The sequence below is a fragment of the Vulpes lagopus genome, chromosome 1 (assembly GCF_018345385.1).
Source record: "Vulpes lagopus strain Blue_001 chromosome 1, ASM1834538v1, whole genome shotgun sequence".
Lineage (NCBI taxonomy): Eukaryota > Metazoa > Chordata > Mammalia > Carnivora > Canidae > Vulpes > Vulpes lagopus.
This window is the reverse complement of record NC_054824.1, coordinates 49,613,225-49,635,595: the sequence shown is the minus strand read 5'-3', so window position 1 is coordinate 49,635,595 and position 22,371 is coordinate 49,613,225. Positions and strand designations below refer to the sequence as shown.

The 22,371-nt window shown below is 35.0% G+C and overlaps 1 protein-coding gene across 15 annotated transcripts in view; it reads right to left on the bottom strand.

Moving 5' to 3' along the window:
* COL21A1 (collagen type XXI alpha 1 chain) overlaps window positions 1–22,371 on the bottom strand; it is a 227,203-nt gene that overhangs the window by 97,027 nt on the left and 107,805 nt on the right. For 14 of the 15 annotated variants that reach the window (XM_041725133.1, XM_041725150.1, XM_041725142.1 and 11 more), the window contains 2 exons: window positions 20,971–21,096; window positions 16,686–17,237 (listed from right to left, as the gene is read on the bottom strand). In XM_041725133.1, coding sequence (XP_041581067.1) covers window positions 16,686–17,237; window positions 20,971–21,058 — 640 coding nt within the window. In that variant the 5' untranslated portion in view covers window positions 21,059–21,096. Of the gene's footprint in view, window positions 1–6,966; window positions 7,116–14,164; window positions 14,202–16,685; window positions 17,238–20,970; window positions 21,097–22,371 lie in introns of those variants that run through there. The other variant, XM_041725220.1, reaches the window with a different exon arrangement.

Genomic DNA, 22,371 nt, shown 5'->3' with positions numbered 1-22,371 from the left:
TGAGATGGATTTTATTAGCCCAACATGTATAGTCATAATTTATACCACAGAATATTAGAAATAAAATAAAGGTTTGATATAATTAAAATTTTTCTTCAGGTCTTAAATTTTGAAGTGATCCAATAAATTATGTCCTTCTTCCTCTGGTAAGCTTGTTACTAAATGATGGGGAGATACAGAAAATGAGGCAAGTAGATGTTGGTTAGATATGTGATTTAGGGAATTTCATGACACTGCACACCATAAAGAACCCCCTCACACCGTCCCAGCAGCAGAAAGCTGACTATTCCCTAACCCACCTTAGAAGCAGGGCCTGCCCACTAAGCTCACATATGGTAGAGAGGAAACCAGAACACACTAGCTCCACAGATACACTGATCCAAGGAGAAGAAAGCTAAAGACTCTTTGATAAACATGACCAACTACTTTTTATCAAACTCATTTATTGAAAATTGATCTTCTCATTCAGTGGTAAGGAGCTATAAAAGGTTAGGAAAGAGATCAGAAGAGTTAGCCTTGCTGAAGTTTCTTCACATGAAAATAAGAGAAGCAGGGTGTAAGTGATCCTAATAGCACTATATTACAGTTTAAATCATAAAGCAATTAATAAAACTAAATCTTTTCTGTCGTGACGCAGGGTTTCTTTTTTGACAGGCAGTGAGTGGAGGTATGCAGAATATATGAAGCCTCAAATCAGATATGTTTGATTTAAAACTGCAAAAAGAAAAAAACTTAGCTGAAAACATGTTAAACTTTACATCAAAAAATATTCAGGTTTGAATTGCTGCTTTGATTTGCTTTTTAACTAAGAAGTTATAAGATGTTGGGTGAAGATCTCAGGCTTAAGAAAATTAGGTTTAGACTTAAGCCTCTCAACCTCTCCCGAAACTTTGGATTCTCATCTGTGAAGTGAGAATAATGATCTCCCCTTCACAGAGTTTGTCTGAAGATCAAATGTGATGATGTATGTGAAAGTGCTTTGTAACTGCAAAACGGCATCCAAGTGCAGGGGACAAAGCAAGTCTTGTGTTCATCCTTTTGCTATAACAGTCTTTTACACCATCTTGAATACCCAAAATTTTATGGGGAAACAGTATGGCACCACTTGTGAAATCAAGAATGTATAAGACAGCCACATTTTCATTACTACCTAGCACATCTCATGAAGAAGTATGGATTTAAATAATTATGTTTTCTTGAAGGTAATTTTTCTTCCCAATAGCACATGGGAAGTGAAAAAAAATGTAGTTAAAATGTTCAAAAAACAGTTTTTATGTTTGTATATACCTAGTTTTAGGAAACAGGTAAAAGTAGTTTCCATACATAAAATGCTACTTTATCAACCAACAATTTCTATACAAACTTGAGGGGAAACAGAGGTAAATAGTTAATTTACCCACTGCATAGAAAAAAGAAATATATGAAATATATGTTTAAGTATACAAACCACATCCAGACAGAAGTATGGAAACTGGAAATAAAAACTGAAACTTGGAAATTAAAATTTTAATACTAGGAAAATCAAATGCTAAGAGAGACTCAGTTGGGAGCTTGTTATAACACCTAAAACATATTTAGATATTTAGAATATCTAAATAAACCAATTTATTTTAAAGGCATGCATTCAGGAGGAAGGGTAAGCAAAACAGAAGACCTAAATTCACAAATGATTATTTCTACACCAACTACACAGTTTTAATTTCATTTTACTCCAGTATGGATAGAGTATTCAGGATAGGAATGCTTCCTGGGATGAGCAAAGATTACTCTATTTTAAACAAAGCCAGTAATATCTGCTTTTCAGTTTGGATGATTTATTTTTGTTTTTGTTTCCCTTGCCTTTGGAAACAGATAAGTAATATCTAGAAAAATGTCGCTATGGCTAAAATCCCACTGTCTATGTTCTCTTCTAGGATTTTTATGGTTTCAAGTTTCACACTTAGGTCTTTAATCCACTTTGAATTTATTTTAGAATTGAAAAGATATTTGCAAATGATACGAACAGTAAAAGAGCCTAATATCCAAAATATATAAAGAACTTAAAACTCAATACCAAATTAAAAAAAAATCCAATTTAAAAGAAGACAGAAAACACGAATAGACATTTCTCCAAAGAAAACATAGACACATGAAAAGATGCTCAGTATCACTAATCATCAGGGAGAAACAAATCAAAACCACAATGAGATATCACCTTACACCTGTCAGAATGGCTAAAATAAAAAAGACAAGAAAAAACAAGTGTTGCCAAGGTTGTAGAGAAAAACGAACCATTGTGCACTGCCTTGTATGAATGTAAATTGGTGCAGCCACTGTGGAAAACAGTATGGAGGTTCCTCAAAAAAATTAAAAATAAAAATGTTATATGATCCAATAATTGCACGACTAGCTAGTTATCAAAAAAAACCAAATACGTAATTCAAAAAAATATATACACCTCTATTTTTGTTGCAGCATCGTTTATAATAACCAGTATATGGAAGCAACCTAAATGTCCACTGACAGATAAACGGGTATACACATACATAAATGATAGAATTGTGTATGAGATTTAAAAAAAAAAAAAAAAAAAGGATGTTATCGGGCGGTCCACGTGGCTCAGCGGTTTAGTGCCGCCTTCGGCCCAGTGCGTGATCCTGGAGCCCCGGAATCGAGTCCCATGTCGGGCTTTCTACATGGAGCCTGCTTCTCCCTCTGCCTGTGTCTTTGCCTCTCTCTCTCTCTCTCTCTCTCTCTCTCTCTCTCATGAATAAATAAATAAAATCTTAAAAAAAAAAAAAGGATGTGATCATGCCATTTGTAACAATATAGACAGACCCAAAGGTTATGTGCTAAGTAAGTGAACTAAGTCAGACATAGAAAGATAAATGCCATATTATTTCACTCATGTGTGTAATCCGAAAAAAAACGAAAAACAAATTAATAAATCTGCAAATTCAAAGGACAAATTGATGATTGCCAGAGGAGAGGGAGGTGAGGAGGTGGGCAATATAAGTGAAGGGGAGAAGAATATAAAGTTAATGATATTTTAATAGTATCATGATGGCAGATGATAAATACACTTGTAGTTAACACAGCATAACATACAAACTTGTTGAATTACTATGTTGTGCACCTGAAACTGATGTAACATTGTATGTCAACTATATTCAAGATTTTAAAAAGTTTTTGAGTCATCCATAGAAACCAGAAAAAAATATTCATTTTTCTATTAAATCTCAGGGTTTAGTAATATAAGTAATCCAGTATTAGCAAGGTCATAAAAATGTGTTTAACTTAAAATTCTGCCATGGACATGGACACAAAAACTGTGTAAATCTTTAGTCTAACTAGACCAACCAAGTTAGAAACTACATCTTTCCAGCTCTAAGTTAACATCACAGGAACACTAATGAACACATTATTCCAGAACACATCTACCTACTTTTTAAATGCCTATTTAATCCAATTCCACATTGCCACATTGTTCATAGGTCACTCCTCTCCAGAAGTCACATATTTTATTCACAACAAGGGAATTTTATCAAGGAGATCTGTGGTCAGAAACCAAAAGTAATTTTATTGATCCAGACCTAATAGTCCAATAAAACAGAGTTGTGTAGAGGGTCTCTGATGCAGATCTGTGCAAGCCAACTTCCTCAGACTTTCCCTGGACTGAACTTCATTTTAATGGTAAGGCAAACACAAGTGTATGTCCAACTGATATACACCACTCAATGGTGTTCAGTGGCATTTTAATACATCTGCCTTTCTGAAGGTCTATTATATCATGTACTTTAATGTAATGTACAAGTTCATCAAAAGAAGGAACTTGTTTCAATTTAGTACCAAGGTTGTGATTACTTAGACTTCATCATAACATACTGAAAATACAATAATATAGCAAAACCAAAGTAAATTATGGAAACAGAGATCCTCTTACCAAAGATTAAATAACAAGAAGGTAGCCCCAATTTCACCCAATTTCTTTTCTCATTACAGACTGAATAAGCTCATCTTCCTTTACCAGCACTGTCTTGAAATCTAGATTCATTTAGAGTTACAGTCCTTCATCTGAGGAAGATGTCTGCCAGATGCATGGCTGACAATGGGACCCAGTAAGAGCAGATGTCAATGGGAACAAGAGACTCCTATTACTAATTAGTACAACTTGTCCACGAATCAGAAACATCACAATCTTTTGCAACATTCAGTTGCCTCACTGATCACAGAATATTTGTTTTTTTAACAATAAGAAAAAATATAAGAAATAACTATCATCTTTGGCCTAAGGAATAGTTAAGGAAAATATAATTCTAAAGGCTTATATAATCACAAAAATGACTCATTTGGTTTTGCCATTTTTCATTTTAAAAGCATTGATTATGTAATGAATTTTTTTTTGTTATTCCTGCTCAAGTACTACAGATGGAGAAAAGGTAACATGTTTTGCCTTTATACATATGCAGATAATAGCATGTGTGTAATTCCTGTACCTCATTCTTCACCCCTTTTTACATTTTTTACTTCACAGACCTTTTGTCAGGTATTACAGTTGTGTGTCATTTTAACATACAAACTATATATTTTCTTTAACCTGATGTCCAGGCATCTTAACATGTTCCTGTCCTTGACGTTACTCCAGCACACTGATATTAACTTTCATAAAATGTGATTTATATCACCAAAGTTGGAGTCAGTCACTTAGCCCAAGATCACACTTCAAGAAAGTGATGTTGACAAAATCAAGAATCAAACCTGGATCTTGGTCTGACTCCAGAGACTGGGCTGGGCCTCCTTATCATCATGTAGCCTTGGGTTTATTAGGAAAAAGAATCAGGAGATAGTGCTTCACTTTAACAGGTCTTTGCTGAGTCTTTTAAAACATTTTTATGAAGGTACAACCTACCTTCAACAAAATGCCCTAATTTTAAGTGCACACCAACTGGCACATATTTATAGGTTTATAAGTTAGCACCCAGACAAGATAAAGAACACATCTAACACCTCAGAAAGTTACCTCATGATCCTTCCCAGACAATAACCACTACCACCAGAGGCCACCACTGTTATGATTTCTGTTATCACTGATTTGTGTATTCTTAAACTTAATATAAATGAACCATACAGTATATTCTTTTACTTGACTCTTCTTGCTCAACATAATATCTGGGGTACCATCCGTGCTGTTGTAAATAACAGTGGCTTGTTCTTTTCTGTTGCTAGGTACTATTCCACTATTCAAATTATGTTATGACGTATTTGTCCATTTTATGTGAGCAGTCATTTGAGTTGTATGCAGTTTTGACTATTTTTAATAAACTTGCCATAGACAACTTGCATATGTCTTTTGGTAAACATATGAACTTATTTCTCATGGTCAACTATCTGAGCGTAGAACTGCTGTTTCATAGGGAATCTGTATACTTTGCCCTAGTAGATAGTGCCAAAAATTTTTTCCCAAGAGGTTGTACCAATTTTCACCTCTACTATCATGTCTGTTGCCACTTGAAAAGGAGGAAGGTGTTATGAAAATATGTAATTAGGTGATAGATATTATACACAATATTTCAGAGAAAGAAAAAAAGAGGAGGGTTGGGCTATGCATACAAGCTTTAAACATTCTTAACAAAAATTATTCCAAATATTTTCTTGTTCGTTCCTTTCCTAGACGTAATTAACTCATACAACTGCATCTAGATTTAATCATAAACACTGACAGCAACGTCTATATGCTGTAATTTGTATATTTTCTAAATTATGCCATAATAATTCTATTTTCCCAAGAATACTCATACATTACTTTTCACATAAAATAAAGCATATTGTGTTTGAAGGGAACATAGCTCTAGCCTAATTAAATGGAAAATTAATATTTTTAGATATACTACAAGTCCCTGACAATATAAGTTGCCTTCAATTCAGATTAGATTCAAAACCTTTTAATCTAGGGACGCCTGGGTGGCTCAGTGGTTGAGCGTCTGCCTTTGGCTCAGGGCATGATCCCGGGATCCGGGATCGAGTCCCACATCAGGCTCCCTGTGTGGAGCCTGCTTCTCCCTCTGCCTGTGTCTCTGCCTCTCTCTCTCTGTGTCTCTCATGAATAAATAAATAAAAATTTTAAAAAAAACCTTTTAATCTACAGGTAGATTATAAAGTGATTGTCCTGAATGTTTGATGACATTTTATGGAATACTCTACTCAATCCAATCCTATCTACCAAACTTTACCATACTTTCATCTCTCATTTCCTTCTGCCCCACCTCAGTGGGGAAATTCATATATACGTGTACCAACAATAAAGGCAAGAATGGAAAAAATAAGCTTTATAGGAGGACAGAAAAGTTAACCACATATATGTTATGAAATCATGGAAGCTAAAACACTGGCCATCTCCAAAAACATCTCAGTTGTCCTGGCCATGATTGCTGATATGTGTACCCCTACCTTTTGTGACTTTAATGAAATACAGATAGAATTATATGAGTAGGTTAGGGTAAAGCACTGGGTCACTATTATGAAGCATAGTAAAGTTTGAATTAGATAATCAAATTATCCAGCCATCTTTAAACAAGAATAATATACAAAGTATAAGTGGTTTTTTGATGAGAAGAAATTCAGGAAAAGTCCTAAACATCATTCTAAGTTAAAGTGCATCACTGTAGAAAGCATTGAAAGGAAAAACTCAAAGTTTTATGGAATGAATGATACCAAAGTTCCACTCAAGCAGCAGTCTGTCTGTCTGTCTGTCTGTCTCTCTCTCTCTCTCTCTCAAATAAGATAAGGCTGAGGATGCATAGCTAATTGCCTTGTGACCTCTAGCCTCTGGCCCCATTTGAGCAAGTCAACATCATATACTATTTTAAAAAACAGACAAATCTCCTGCTTCATCCAGAAGTCAAGATGGTAGAAAACAGTAAAAATATACAGGCAGTTTTCCAGAGCCTGCTCTTTACCTGCACCTATGCATAAGCAAGCTCAACATACCTGAATTAAAATATGGGTCCTAAAACCCAGTAATTCAAGCCACAGGCTGCTGGAAGCCCTTAAAGACACCTAAGGATGGTAACTTCTAGGGCACAGAGGGAAATTTCTTTCTCTTCCTTTCTCTCCTCTTTGTTGCATCAAGCCCATTCCTGATTTACTCAAAAAAGAAACAGAAGAATAATATCAGCAAGATGGCGGAATAGAAGTCATAGCCCACATTCTCCCACCAAAACACTGATTTAACAATAACATATGGATCAAAATACATTTATGGAAATTCCAGATTTAGGTTAGGAAGTTGAAGTACCCAAGGTGAGCACAAAGCCAAGAACAGCATCACTGAAACAAGTAATATTAATAATTTCATTTTACTCACATCATTCCCTCCCCCATGCCTGTAAAGTGCCAAGAGAGAACACCCTAGCTTGTGATAGAGAATGCACTTGAGTAGAAAAAAGAAGAGTGGAGCATGTAACCACAGGGCTGTTCAAGAGACTGGTTTCAGTCTCACCTCATTTAGAGCACTGAAAGAACAGCAATCATTTGGATTCCTAGGAACTGCTGAGAACAAAGAGAGTCATGGGGTTAAGGGGAAGGAGCTTGTTGTGGCTCAGCCTGATAAAGAGAAGACACACAACTTGAGCCTTCTCCCTCTGGAAGAAGAGAAAAGAGTGTAGCTTTTATTCTGCATTCTAGCTTTCCCAAGGGCTGAGGGAATAATATTGATCCTGCCTAAGGATATTAACAGGGAACCAGAATACTTTGGATGCCTAATGCCCACTGAGAACAAGGTGGGGAAGCTTATAGCTAAAAAACTAGAGACCTTAAGAAGCTACAGACAGATACTAAAGGAAATAAAATATTATGAGCTCCTGGGGTTGGGGGGGAGGTGGGGAGGGGAAGCAAACCTCTCTAATTAAGAAATTGCTCACTCAGATCCAGAGAAATTATATCCTTCCATAAAAAGGCTTCAAAGCCCCCAAGAATCACTAGATGAACTACTTAATAAGGGATTTCCCTGTATAAAGCCAGTTGGTAAAGAAGGAGAGAGGTAAATTTTTCAAACATGTGGCTCCCAAAACAAAGCTGTAAAATACACAAAGAAACAGGGAAACATGATCCAAAGAACAGAATAACTCTCCAGATACTAACCCTGAGGAAAGGTTTATTATTTGAAAAAAGAATTCAAAACAACCATAATAAAGATGCCCTATGAGCTTAAGAAACAATGGTATAAACAATATGAGGATACCAATAAAATAGAAAGGAGAACCAAAAAGAAATTTTGGAGCTGAAGAACACAATAACTGAACTGGGAAAAAAAAAAAAAAAAAAAAGGACTGACGGGGTTACAAATTAGACTCAATCAAGCACAATAAAGAATCAGCAAACTTAAAGGTTATTTGAAAATATCTAGGCAGATAAATAAAAATTTAAAAGATGAGAAAGATTTGAATAAAACCTAAATGACTTATGAGACAACCATGAAGTATACCAATATGCATATCATGGGAGTTTCAGGAGAGAAAAAGACAGAGTTTAAATAACTAAAAACTTCTCAAGTCCAGGAAAGGAAATGTACAACCAGATTAAATAACCAAAAGAAATCCACATCAAGAGATTATAATCAAATTGTCAAAAAAAAAAAAAAAAAAGAATTTTGAAAGCAGCAAGAGAAAAGCAACTCATTATTTACTACTGGCACCCACCATATGATTATTGGCAGATTTCTCAGTAGAAACCTTGCAGGCCACAAGAAAATGGGATGATCTACTCAAAGTGCTAGCTGAGAGAAAAAACTGCCATTGATGGGGCCACCAGGGTGGCTCAGTTGGTTAAGTGTCTGCCTTAGGCTCAGATCATGATCCCAGGGTCCTGGGATCAAGCTCCACATCAAGCTCCTTCTTCAATAGAGAACCTACTTCTTTTGCTCCCTCTGCTTGCTGCTCCCCCTGCTTGTGCTCTCTCAATCAAATAAATAAATAAGATGTTTTGAAAAAAATTTTAAAAACTATAACTGGCAGAAATATTCTTCAAAAATGAAAGAGTAAAAAAAAAAAAAAAAAACACTTTCCCAGATTAAAAAAAGGCTGAGGGAGTTCATCATCCTGCCTTATAAGAAATACAGAGGAAGTCCATTAAGTTGAAATTAAAGAACATTAAACAACAACACAAAAGCATTGCAAACTATAAGACACTGTGGTTAGGGACACTTGGGGGGGGGGGGTGATGCAGTCAGTTAGGCATCTGACTTCTGATTTCAACTCAGGTCATGAACTAAGGCGTTTTGAGATGGAGCACTACCTTGGGCTCCATATTAGACATGGAGTCTGCTTAAGATTCTCTCTCCCGGGATCCCTGGGTGGCGCAGCGGTTTGGCGCCTGCCTTTAGCCCAGGGCGCGATCCTGGAGACCCGGGATCGAGTCCCACGTCGGGCTCCCGGTGCATGGAGCCTGCTTCTCCCTCTGCCTGTGTCTCTGCCTCTCTTTCTCTCTGTGACTATCATAAATAAATAAAAAATTAAAAAAAAAAAAAAAAAAAAAAAAAAAAAGATTCTCTCTCCCTCTCCCTCTGCCCCCGCCCCCTGTGTGTGCCTACTCTCTCACACTCTTAATCTAAGATAAAAAACAAATCTTAAAAAAAAAAAAAAAAAACCTCACTGGTTAAACATACAAATTCAGAATACTATACTATTGTAACAGTGGTGTATAAATCACTTTTAATTCTGATATAGAAGTTAAAAAACATATAAACAGTAACTATAACTGTAAAAATATGCCAATGAATATAGAACATAAGATGATGTAATTTGTAACATCAATAGTAAAGTGTGAGGGCAGGGAGAAGCAAAAATATAGAGTATTTGTATCTGATGAAAATAAGTTATCAGCTTAAAATAGACTGATATAACTATATGATGCTTTATGAAACCTTTATAGTCACCACAAAGGAAATACCTATACAAAATACACAAAATAAAATGAGAAAAATATCAGAACATGTCACGACAAAAAAAAAGTGAATGAAGCACAAAGGAAGACAGCAAGAGGGAGTAAAAAAGGCATAAGGCAGGCTGAAAACAAGGAACAAAACAGTGATATTAAAGTCTTCCCTATCGCTATTTAAGATGTAAATGGATTAAACTCCCAAATAAAAAGACACAGAGTGGTTAAATAGACAAAAAAAAAAAGATCCAACTATATACTGTCTATAAGGCATATACTTTAGGATTACAGACACACATAGGCTAAAAGTAAGGAGATGGAAAAAGACACTGTGCAAATGGTAACCAAAACAGAGCAAAGGTGGCAATACTTAGACAAAACAGACTAAGTCAAAAACTCAACTATGACAAAGAAGGACATAATATGATGGTAAAGGGGTCAATTCACCAGCAAGACATAATTTTAAATATACATGAACCCAACATCATGGCATTCAAAAACATGAAGCAAACACTGACAGAAGTGAAAGGAGAAATAGCAGACACAAAAACAGAAGATACAATAATAAGAGACTTCAATATTCTATTTCCAATAATGAATAGAACATCCAGACAGAAGACCAAAAAGGGAACACAGAACTTGAACAACAGTATGGACCAAATGGAGCTAACAGACAATGCAGAACATTCTACAACACAGCAGAATACACATTCTTCTTAAGTGCAAATGAAACATTCACTAGGATAGATCACATGCTACTTCAAAAAATACATCTTAACAAAGTTAAAAAGACTGAAGTCATACCAAATATATCTTCAAACCATGACATAATGAAACTAGAAATTAAGGGTAGGAGGAAAAGTGGAAAATTCACAACTATGTGGAAATTAAACAATGTGCTCTTGAACAACCACTGACTCAAAAAAGAAATCAAAAGAGAAATTAGAAAATATCTTGAGACAAAAACTAAAACACAGCATTCCAAAATTTATGGAATGTGGCAAAAACAGTACTAAGAAGAAAATTTACAGTGATACAAATCTACATTAAAAAGGAATAAAGATCTCAAATAAACAATCTAACATTATTCATTAAAAAAAAAAAAAACTAGAAAAAAAAAGGAACACCTGGGTGACTCAATGGGTTAAGCAATTGCCTTCAGCTCAGGTCATGATCTCAGGGTCCTAGGATGGAGCCCCATATTGGGCTCCCTGCTCAGCAGGAAGTCTACTTCTCCCTCTCTCTCTGCTGTTCCCCTGTCTTGTGCTCTCACTCTCTCTCAAATGAATAAATCTTTTTAAAAATTGGAAAAGAGGGGATCCCTGGATGGTGCAGCAGTTTAGCGCCTGCCTTTGGCCCAGGGCACGATCCTGGAGACCCGGGATCGAATCCCACGTCGGGCTCCCGGTGCATGCAGCCTGCTTCTCCCTCTGCCTGTGTCTCTGCCTGTGTCTCTCTCTCTCTCTCTCTCTCTCTCTCTCTCTCTCTCTCACTGTGTGCCTATCATAAATAAATTTTTTTAAAAATTTTTTTTAAAAATTGGAAAAGAGGGGATCCCTGGGTGGCAGAGCGGTTTAGCACCTGCCTTTGGCCCAGGGCGCGGTCCTGGAGACCCGGGATCGAGTCCCACGCCGGGCTCCCGGTGCATGGAGCCTGCTTCTCCCTCTGCCTGTGTTTCTGCCTCTCTCTCTCTCTCTGTGTGACTATCATAAATAAATAAATAAATAAATAAATAAATAAATAAATAAATAAATAAATAAATAAAATTTAAAAAATTGGAAAAGAATTGAGCCCAAAATTAACAAGAGCAAGAAAAAAATTGAAATTGTAATCATCTTTAAGATATTTAAGATTAGAACAGAAATAAATGAAAGAAAACAAAAAATCAAAGAAAGAGCTGATTTTTTTGAAAGATCAACAAAACTGACATAACTTTAGCTAGATTAACTAAGAAAAAAAGGATTCAAATAAATAAAACTAGGAATGAAAGAGGAGACATTACAACTAATATCACAGAAATAAAAGGATCTTAAGAGACTATAATATTTATGTAATGACAATTTTCAGAACTTAGAAGAAATGCATAAATTTCTAAACTCTACAACCTACTAAAACTGAATCATGAAGAAATAGAAAATCTAAACAGATGTGTAACTGATAAGGATACTGAATCAGTAATTAAAAACTTCCCAAAAAAGAAAAACCCAGGACCAGGTGTATTCACTGGCAAATTCTACCAAACACTTAAGGAATTAATGTCAATCCTTCTCAAACTGTTACAAAAAACTGAAGAGGAGGGAATACTTCCAAATTCTTTTGATAAGGCCAACACTTCCTTAACAAAAGCCAGAAAAAACACTACAGGAAAAGAAAACTAAAAATCCATATTCCTGATAAATATAGATGCAAAGGAAAGCCTGGGTGGCTCAGCAGTTGAGTGTCTGCCTTTGGCTCAGGGTGTGATCCCAGTCCGGGGATCTAGCCCCACAACAGGCTCCCTGTGAGGAGCCTGCTTCTCCCTCTGCCTGTGTTTCTGCCTCTCTCTCTGTGTCTCTCATGAATAAATAAAAAAAATATTTTAAAAAATATATAGATGCAAAACTCCTCCACAAAATACTAACAAATTGAATTCAACAGCAATATAAAAAGGATCCAAAAAAAGCATGCATCAGGGCGAAGTGGGATTTATCCATGAGATGCAAAGACAGTTTAACCTATAAAATTAATCAATGTGATACATCACATTAACAGAATAAAGGATAAAAGTCACAGGATCATCTCAATATATGCAGAGAAAAATTTTGACAAAATTTAACATTCTTTCATGATAAAAACACCAAATTAAGAAAAGAAGGAATTTGCCTCAACATAATTAAAGGTTATATATGAATAGCCCACGGTTAACCTCACAATCAATAATGAAAAACCAAAAGCTCTTCCTTTAAGATCAGGAACAAGATAAGGATGCCCACTCTTGCCACTTCTATTCAAGATAATATTGGAAGTACTAGCCAGAGCATCAAAAGTAATAAAATACTAAGGAATAAACCAGGGAGGTAAGACTTGAACGCTGAAAACTACAAAAGATTGCTAAAAGAAACTAAAGAAATCACCAAGAAGTAGAAACATCTCATGTTCATGGACTGAAAAACTTAATAATACAAAAATTTGCCTACCACCAAAGTGATTCAATGCAATCTCTATCAAAATCCCAATGGTCAGTCTAAGGACAAATACTGCATGATTCCACCCTTATGAAATACCTAAAGTAGTCAAAATTCATAGCAACATAAAGTAGAATGGTGACTGCCAGAATGGGAGGGAGAAGGAAATGGGAAGTAGCTAGTCAATGGGCACAAAGTTTCTGTCATGCAACATGAAGAAGTTCTAGATATCTCCAGTACAACACTGTGCTTGTAGTTAGTTAGCAATGCTGTACTATACACTTAAAATTTTTAGGAAGTTAAATTTCATATGTTCTTTACATTTAAAAAAGAATAGAAAAAAATTAAACTCTCAAAGACATTATTTATCAGATAAAGAAATAATTGTCCATTACAAAAAGATCGTTCTAAAGTAAGGAACTTGTTGAAGAATACACCTTTAAGGAAATGATAGATCTATGAAGATGAAATAATCCATGTGAGACCAAAGAAGTAAATAATATTTTGTTCACTGTGGATCATTCACAGCAAGAGTATAAAAGTGAACAGTATTAGGAAATGGTAATCCTATATAATAAGCACCTCAAGGTAGAACTTAACCATTTGTCAAAAAAAAAAAAAAAAAAGAAATTCGTCAAAAGTGCAGAAACAAATTACGTGATTTGACGCTTCTGCCATACAATAATGCATTAATCATAATCTAATAGTTTTTAAAAAGTTGAGGGAAAAAAGCCCTTATATTCCAAGAACAATTTCAAAAACTATGTTTTAAAAGATGGCTATTGTACAGCATGTTTGTGAACTGAGTAGACACAGACATTACTTACATTCTTTCTTTGAGTGTGCATGAAGAAATATTTGGCAAGATTACAAATTTAATTTTTCTCTTACAGACTGGACATTTTTGCTAAAAGAATATTTTACTCCTTTTAAGCACAGCTACTCTTTCATGTGTAATTAGAATTTTTTTAAATAGAATGCATTTATCAAAATACATATCTACAGAATGTTTCTACAGCAAGTACTGCCCAGACACACTTAATCAAATTTATATTTTAGGATTTAAAAGAATGGTAAGTAAATATCACCATGAAAAGTCTGCTTTGGGATCCCTGGGTGGCGCAGCGGTTTGGCGCCTGCCTTTGGCCCAGGGCGCGATCCTGGAGACCCTAGATCGAATCCCACGTCGGGCTCCCGGTGCATGGAGCCTGCTTCTCCCTCTGCCTGTGTCTCTGCCTCTCTCTCTCTCTGTGACTATCATAAATAAATAAAAATTAAAAAAAAATTTAAAAAAAAAAAAAAAAAAAAAAAAAAAAAAAAAAAAAAAAAAAAAAAAAGTCTGCTTTAATAATGAAATATACCTAGCTTCAAACCCAAGAATTTTAACGACGAAACCAAAGAATTCTTACAACATATTTAAAAATCTATGTATGTCGGGATCCCTGGGTGGCGCAGCGGTTTGGCGCCTGCCTTTGGCCCAGGGCGCGATCCTGGAGACCCGGGATCGAATCCCACATCGGGCTCCCGGTGCATGGAGCCTGCTTCTCCCTCCGCCTGTGTCTCTGCCTCTCTCTCTCTCTCTCTGTGACTATCATAAATAAATAAAAAATTTAAAAAAAAATTTAAAAAAAAATCTATGTATGTCAATTATTTCTCAATAAAACTGGGAAACAAATATAAATTCCTCTGTTCTGTTCAAATGACAAAGGTCAACACAGTCTTACTGTTAGAGCCATAAAAACATAACTGTGATGACTATTTCTACTTGTAGTACCTTTTTAAAAGTTTGATTAAAGAAAATGCTTAATTTCTATCACCTTTTTAAAATTTTTTTTAATTTCTATCACCTCTTAAATAACCAAAATAATCTTAAATGCTTTTCTGTAGTATAGCCCAAAACAAAGATAAAGAAAATAGAGAAATAAATTTGTTTTCTAGACCACAATCACTTAGAAATGTTTCTATCAAACATGAATCAACTTATTTTTGAAGCTTTTGGAAAAAAACTTTTTTCCATTTTACATGAATATTACTTTTTAGGTATATATTAAATGCCTATAATATTACAAACAAATTACACTCCTCCAAAATAACATGAACATAAGCATATCCATCTGCTAACAGGATCAGTATACACCAAAAACTGGAGCTTCTCCATACCATGACTTATAAACACAAAGTTAGATTTCATGGAGTGATATAAAAATCATTGACTAGTAAGTATTAGATTTTTGAATGGTCTCTTACTGATGGTAGTAACTTAATCTCTCTCAAGTGCAATTTTTTTTAAATTTTTTTTAATTTTTATTTATTTATGATAGTCACAGAGAGAGAAAGAGAGAGGCAGAGACATAGGCAGAGGGAGAAGCAGGCTCCATGCACCGGGAGCCTGATGTGGGATTCGATCCCAGGTCTCCAAGATCGCGCCCTGGGCCAAAGGCAGGCGCCAAACCGCTGCGCCACCCAGGGATCCCTCAAGTGCAATTTTTAACAGTTTTCCAGAGCTTTAACAATGTTAGTAATTTGATCTTTCTTTTTGAAGGAAATGAGATATTCCCATTCAGAATTCTATATATGAATATTTACTATTATTTATAGTAGAAAAACTTAGAAATGAACTAAACACTTCCACTGATGAATGGATAAAAGAAGATGTGGGATGTATTATGTACATATATACATATTTATTACTCAGTCATCAAAAAGAATGAAATCTTGCCATTTGCAATAGCATGGATGGAGCTATAATGTATTATGCTAAGTGAAATAAGTTAGAGAAAGACAAATACCATAGGATTTCACTCAAATGTGGAATTTAAGAAACAAAACAGATGAACATAGGGAAAAAAAGAGGCAACCCTTAAAACAGACTCAACTATAGAGATCAAATTGAGGGTTGATGGAGGGAAGGTGGGTGGTGGATGGGCTAAATGGGTGATGGATATTAAGAAAGTGCTTGTGATGAGCACTAGATGATATGTGTAAGTGATGAATCACTAAATTCTACTCCTGAAACTAATACTACACTATGTTATCTAACTAGAATTTAGGTGAAAATATTTTTTAAAAAGAAGAGCATACCAAAAAAAGGAAATTATTAAACCAATTATAGTAGGAGATTGAAGTTGTCTGCTATCACGTTAATAGAGGATGAAATTTTACATAAAAATAATAGAATATACAATAGTATGAAATTATTTATATAATGTTATCCTTATTTAAGCACAGGAATAAGCTCTCAGATACACAGAAATTCAAAAAAGACTGGGATGAAGAAGAAAAACTCATTAACAAGAATAATGATCATATGTGACTTAGATATATTCTTATTTTTTGTGTGCATTTTCTTTTATCTCCACAATTAGACATGCTGTAAATGAAAAGAAAAAGCAACAGTAAAAGTATGGTACTTTCCAACCATAGATTTTTTCAGCAATTATTTCTAAAAGCAAAATTTATCCAGAATAAATTAAACACAAAAATACATGTCCACCTCAATTCTAACATAATAATTTGACATGAAATATAAATGCACTGGTATAATTAAGCAGGTTATAACAATATGTTAGAAAACTTAATTATTAATTTCCAAATTCTACTAAAGCTTACCTTCACAAAGTTTCTGCTTCATCACCTCCCTTATTTTGGATATTGCAATATAGTCTTCCACATAAAACACGTAAGTAGATGAAGGCTTATTGGCAATAGCTCTAAGTTCTGCATCTTCTGTTTCTGAACCAACGCCAATAGCAAATAATGTTATTTTACTATCTCTTGCTGCTTCTGCTGCATCTTTAACTTCATCTTGGGATTTACCATCTGTAAGTACTACTGCTATCTTAGTCAGAAACCGTGAGGACTTGGCAAAAAGGTAATCAAGTGCAAACTGGATGGCTTTTCCAGTCCTTGTGTTTCCGCCCAGGTAATGTATGGATTCCATTGCTGCCACCAAATTCTCTCCTGAATCATGGCTTCCAAGAGGAATCTCCAATACAGGGTAGTCACTATACTGGACCACTCCAACCTGAATAAACTTCGGTCCTATGTCAAAGTTTTTTGTGATATTGACAAGCCACTTTTTCACTATTTCAAAGTTTTCTGGACCAACACTGTAAGAGCCATCTAGGATGAAAACTAAATCTGTTGGAGCAGTACGACAACCTAAGTGAAAAAGAAAACCATCAGAGCATATTTGTGGTATAAAAAGCAAACATGGGAGGCTTTTAACTGCATGAACTCTAAGTAACCTGATGTGGGGGGATCCTTTCACAACATACATGTGTATCAAATCACCATGAGGTACACATTAAATATAATACAATTTTATATGTCCATTATACCTCAATAAAGCTGAAATTTTAAAAAGAAAAAATAACCGATTCATAGGAGCTTTGTGAAGATTAAATAAGATATACGGCCTAGCTCAAAAAACTCTAAATGAGAGCTATTATTTGTGTCGACATTTTTAAATCTTTTGTCTTTAAATTTAAAGATTAATGATTCAGCTTTAAAAGTAGGGGGAAAAAACACACACTGTATATACAGACAGATCTTTGTAGGGGCAGATATTACCATAAAGCAACATTTAATTCCATCTCTCCATTGAATAAATGAAAACACAAAAATAAATAAGTATATGATTTTCAGCTATACACTAACAGTATTCTTTTAAGTTATCAAGGAAATATGGTTAGTTTAATGCAAAGCTGAGGTATTTACAAAAATATAAAACTAGTGATGGGAGGAAGAAATTTGAAAACAAAAATTTTTTTTGCCAACATCTGGATTCAATTAGCCAGTAAAGATCCATATTCTTTGATATAGTTGATAAAAGTTTAGTGATCCAAGGTCACCAATGTAATCTACTCTTGCAATACATGCAAGATGAGTGTTTAAAAATCTGATCTCTCATCTTTAGCCAATAATCTTGTGTGAAGTGAATCTTTGTTATGAGTACAAAGCTATTTCTTTCTCCACACATATATAGATTGTTGTTTCAAGATACCAGGAAACACATGTGATCAGCACACCTTAGAGTTCTACTGGAGAACAAAAAAACTATCTTTGGTGTAAGTTACACCTAGACAAGTTCTAAGCATTTGTGGAAAGAAAAAAAAAATCTTAACTTCCTTTTCCACAGTATTCAGCATGCCTTCAACCCTATTTCATTATATATATAAAATATATATATATGTATATATATATAAAGTATATATATATATATATATATATATATACCGCTTTAGTGATCAGATGCCCAATATAATGATTTATTTTCTGTAGACATCACAAATAAGATATCGTAATTGCAAAGGAAAGCCCCGGGGAAAAAACAATGTTCAGGGACAACTAGTATTTGTATTTCATTGTATTTCTCCATTTGCTTAGAAGTAAAATCAATCTCTCTCTTTTTCTTTCCCTCTCCTTTCCATCTTTTCCTCATATTTGTCTACTTCCATATCTGAGATGACAACAAGGCTCACATGAAGATGCCTCAATTTTAAACTTAACTCACCTATTACAGTAACCAGCCAAAATAAAACACTATTGTTGGATGAACATGTAGTCCAGAGATTACCAAGAAAAATTTTAACTGCCAAAATATAGGTTTATCTCAAAAATGTAATCATGATTATGATGCCACCCTTAGGATAGTGGTGCAATCCAAAAAAAGCATGAGGGACATTATTCCAACATCCTCTGCCATAGTGAACACTGTCAGAGTTCAGGCCAGGGACAGCAGAAATGGAATTCTGCCCCAGAGGAAAGTTTTCTAACCCAAGGGAATGCAGTTCTTCTGGGGTTTTTTGGAAGCTGGATTGGGATTACAGACACATGCTTTTGTTGGGCTTTTGTGGGAGAGACAAAAGGACAGGCAAGTGATGTTTGCAGAGTTCTTCAGGGTTGTTCTTCCTCAATACTGAGACTCATTGTCTAGACCTGCCAGTGTTTGTATGTCACTTGATTCAGTGTTTATAAACTAGTACAGGGTTATTCTTGGCCCTCCCTATCCCTTTCTAGAGCCATGGACCATATATTTCATAACTGCAAAGTTAGCCAAGAGCATGGGTACAAAAGCAAGCACTTCCATTTATACAGATTAGACTCCACTGAAATACCACTCCAAAAGACCTCCTCCTTAGAGAGATGAATCATCAGTGTCAGAAAAAAAATAGACTGAAGATCAAAAGCATAGTTCAAATACTAGTTACAGCTCTAACCATCTGTATGGTATTAGGTAGGTTCCTTGAATTTTGTGAATCTCTTTCCCTATTCTAAAAACAGAGAAAAGAATATATACTTGGTTCTGGGTGCATGCTGATCATGTTTTACAAGGTATTAATTTCCACCATTGTAGAATACAAATCAAAACCACAATGAGATACCACCTCACACCAGTGAGAATGGTGAAAATTAACAAGACAGGAAACAACAAACGTTGGAGAGGATGTGGAGAAAGGGGAACCTTCTTACATTGTTGGTGGGAATATGAACTGGTACAGCCACTCTGGAATACTGCGTGGAGGTTCCTCGAAGAGTTAAAAATAGAGCCACCCTATGACCCAGCAATTGCACTACTGGGTATTTACCCCAAAGATACAGATGCAGTGAAAAGCCAAGACACCTGCACCCCAATGTTTATAGCAGCAATGTCCACAATAGCCAAACTGTGGAAGGAGCCTTGGTGTCCATCAAAAGATGAATGGATAAAGAAGATGTGATATGTGTGTGTATATATATACACATATATATGTGTGTGTGTGTGATATATGTGTGTGTATACACACACATATATCACACACACACAATGGATTATTACTCAGCCATTAGAAACGATGAATTTGCTTCGACATAGATGGAACTGGAGGGTATTATGCTGAGCGAAGTAAGTCAATCGGAGAAAGACAATCATTATATGGTTTCACTCATACGGGGATTATAAAAAATAGTGAAAGGGATTAAAGGGGAAAGGAGAGAAAATGATTGGGAAATATCAGAGAGGGTGACAAAACATGAGAGACTCCTAACTCTGGGAAACAAACAAGGGGTAGTGGAAGGGGAGGTGGGCAGGGGATGGGGTGACTGGGTGATGGGCACTGAGGGGGACACTTACGAGATGAGCACTGGTTGTTATACTATCCATTGGCAAATTGAACTTCAATAAAAAAATACAAAAAAATAAAAGAATATCTACTTTGTATAGGCCTTGAGTGGATTAAACTGGGTTATACAAACATTAAATTTCTTATTAATAAATTTTATGCAAGTTGAATCAAGTTGTTAAACCATATATTTTAAGTGCTATAGAACCCATCATTAATTTATAGTAGAATGTTTATGAATTTTAAAATATGATTATAAGCAAACTTGTTTAAAAGAGGCATGATATCTATAAATAATGGCCTGGGTAGCAGAACTGCAATCAATATAACTCTCCTTCTCTAATGTAAGCTCTTCTATAGGCAATTAGAATAACAGTCACCATCTACTGAGATGTCACTATGCTAAGCCATTAACATACATTATCCTGTTTACATGGATTATCTCATTATCTCTATGAGAGAAGCTCATAGGATGGTCCTAATAAGCCTATGAAGTAGGTACTTTATCTCTATATCACTAAGCCCTAAATGGCTGAGCATAAACTCAGTACCAGATCATTTATTCCAAAGCCTGATGGGTAAAAGAGAACAATTACCACAGAATTTTCTCAAAATTACCTCTGATAAAAGCTTTTATTCTCAGTTAATACATAACATAGCAATTCATTTCATTTTAGGGAATTATAGCATTAAAGACAATAAGAGTAAGGTCCTTAAAAGAATTGCTTGAGATTCCCTAATTTGATTTCCACAATCAATTTGCTGATAACAAAAATGCTGATAGTTCTTACTTGATCTTATTTCCCCATCTTCAGCTAATACAGAATTCTGAAGAAGCAGGACCAAAACTATCCAAAGAAATGTAATATGGTGAGCCATGTTTCTGTTTTCGTTCTAATATTTTGGTTTTAGGATTCCTAAAGAGAAAAAAAGAAAAGAAGTGAAGTTAAATACATTAGAAAAATAAAAACATATACCTACCCATTATAAGTTTAAATTTTTTCATTGTAATACCCAGTTGGAGTAGTTTTTACTAACCTTACAATAATTTCTATTGAAAATAGCCATATTTTTAAAAAGAAAGAACAAAAATAGCCATATGATCCTCTCAACTGATGCAGAAAAAGCATTTGACAAAATATATCATCCTTTCTTGATTAAAACTCTCCACTATGTCGGGATAGAGGGAATATACCTCAATATCCTAAAAGCCATATACAAAAAGCCTACAATGTATATCATTCTCAATGCAGAAAAGCTGAGAGCTTTTCCCCTAACATCAGGAACAAGACAGGGATATCCACTCTCACCAGGGCTGTTCAACATAGTACTACAAGTCCTACCCTCAGCAATCAGACAACAAAAAAATAATAAAAGACATCCAAATTGGCAAAGGAGGAGTCAAACTCTCTCTCTCTTCGCAGAAGACAATATTTTATGTGGAAAACCCAAAAGACTCCACCCAAAAATTGCTAGATCTCATACAGGAATTCAGCAGTGTGGCAGGATATAAAATCAATGCAAAGAAATCAGCTGCATTTCTATACAATAACACTGAGACAGAAGAAGGAGAAACTAAGGAGTCAATCCTATTTACAAATGCCCCAAAAACTGTTCCAAAAACTATGGAACACTCATGAAACAAAGAAATGGAAAAACATTCCACACTCATGGATTAGAAGAACGAATATTAATAAAATGTTTCTGCTACCCAGAGCAATCTACATTCAATGCAATCCCTAGCAAAATACCATCAAAATTTTTCACAGAGCTGCAACACATAATCCTAAAATTTGTATGGAACCAGAAAAGACCCCAAGTAACCAGAAGAATGTTGAAAAAGAAAACGAAAGCTGGTGGCATCACAATTCCAGACTTCAAGCTCTATTACAAAGCTGTAATCATTAAAACAGTATGGTACTGGCACAAAAACAAATAGGTCAATGGCTCAGAAGAGAGAACCCAGAAAATGATCCTCATATGGTCAACTAATGTTCAACAAAGCAAGAAAGAATAACCAATGGAAAAAAAGAGAGTCTCTTCAACAAATGGGGTTGGGAAAATTGGATAGCCACATGCAGAAGAATGAAACTGGACCACTTTCTTACACCATACACAAAGATAAACTCAAAATGAATGAAAGACCTAAATGTAAGACAGGAATCCATCAAAATCCTAGAGAAGAACACAGG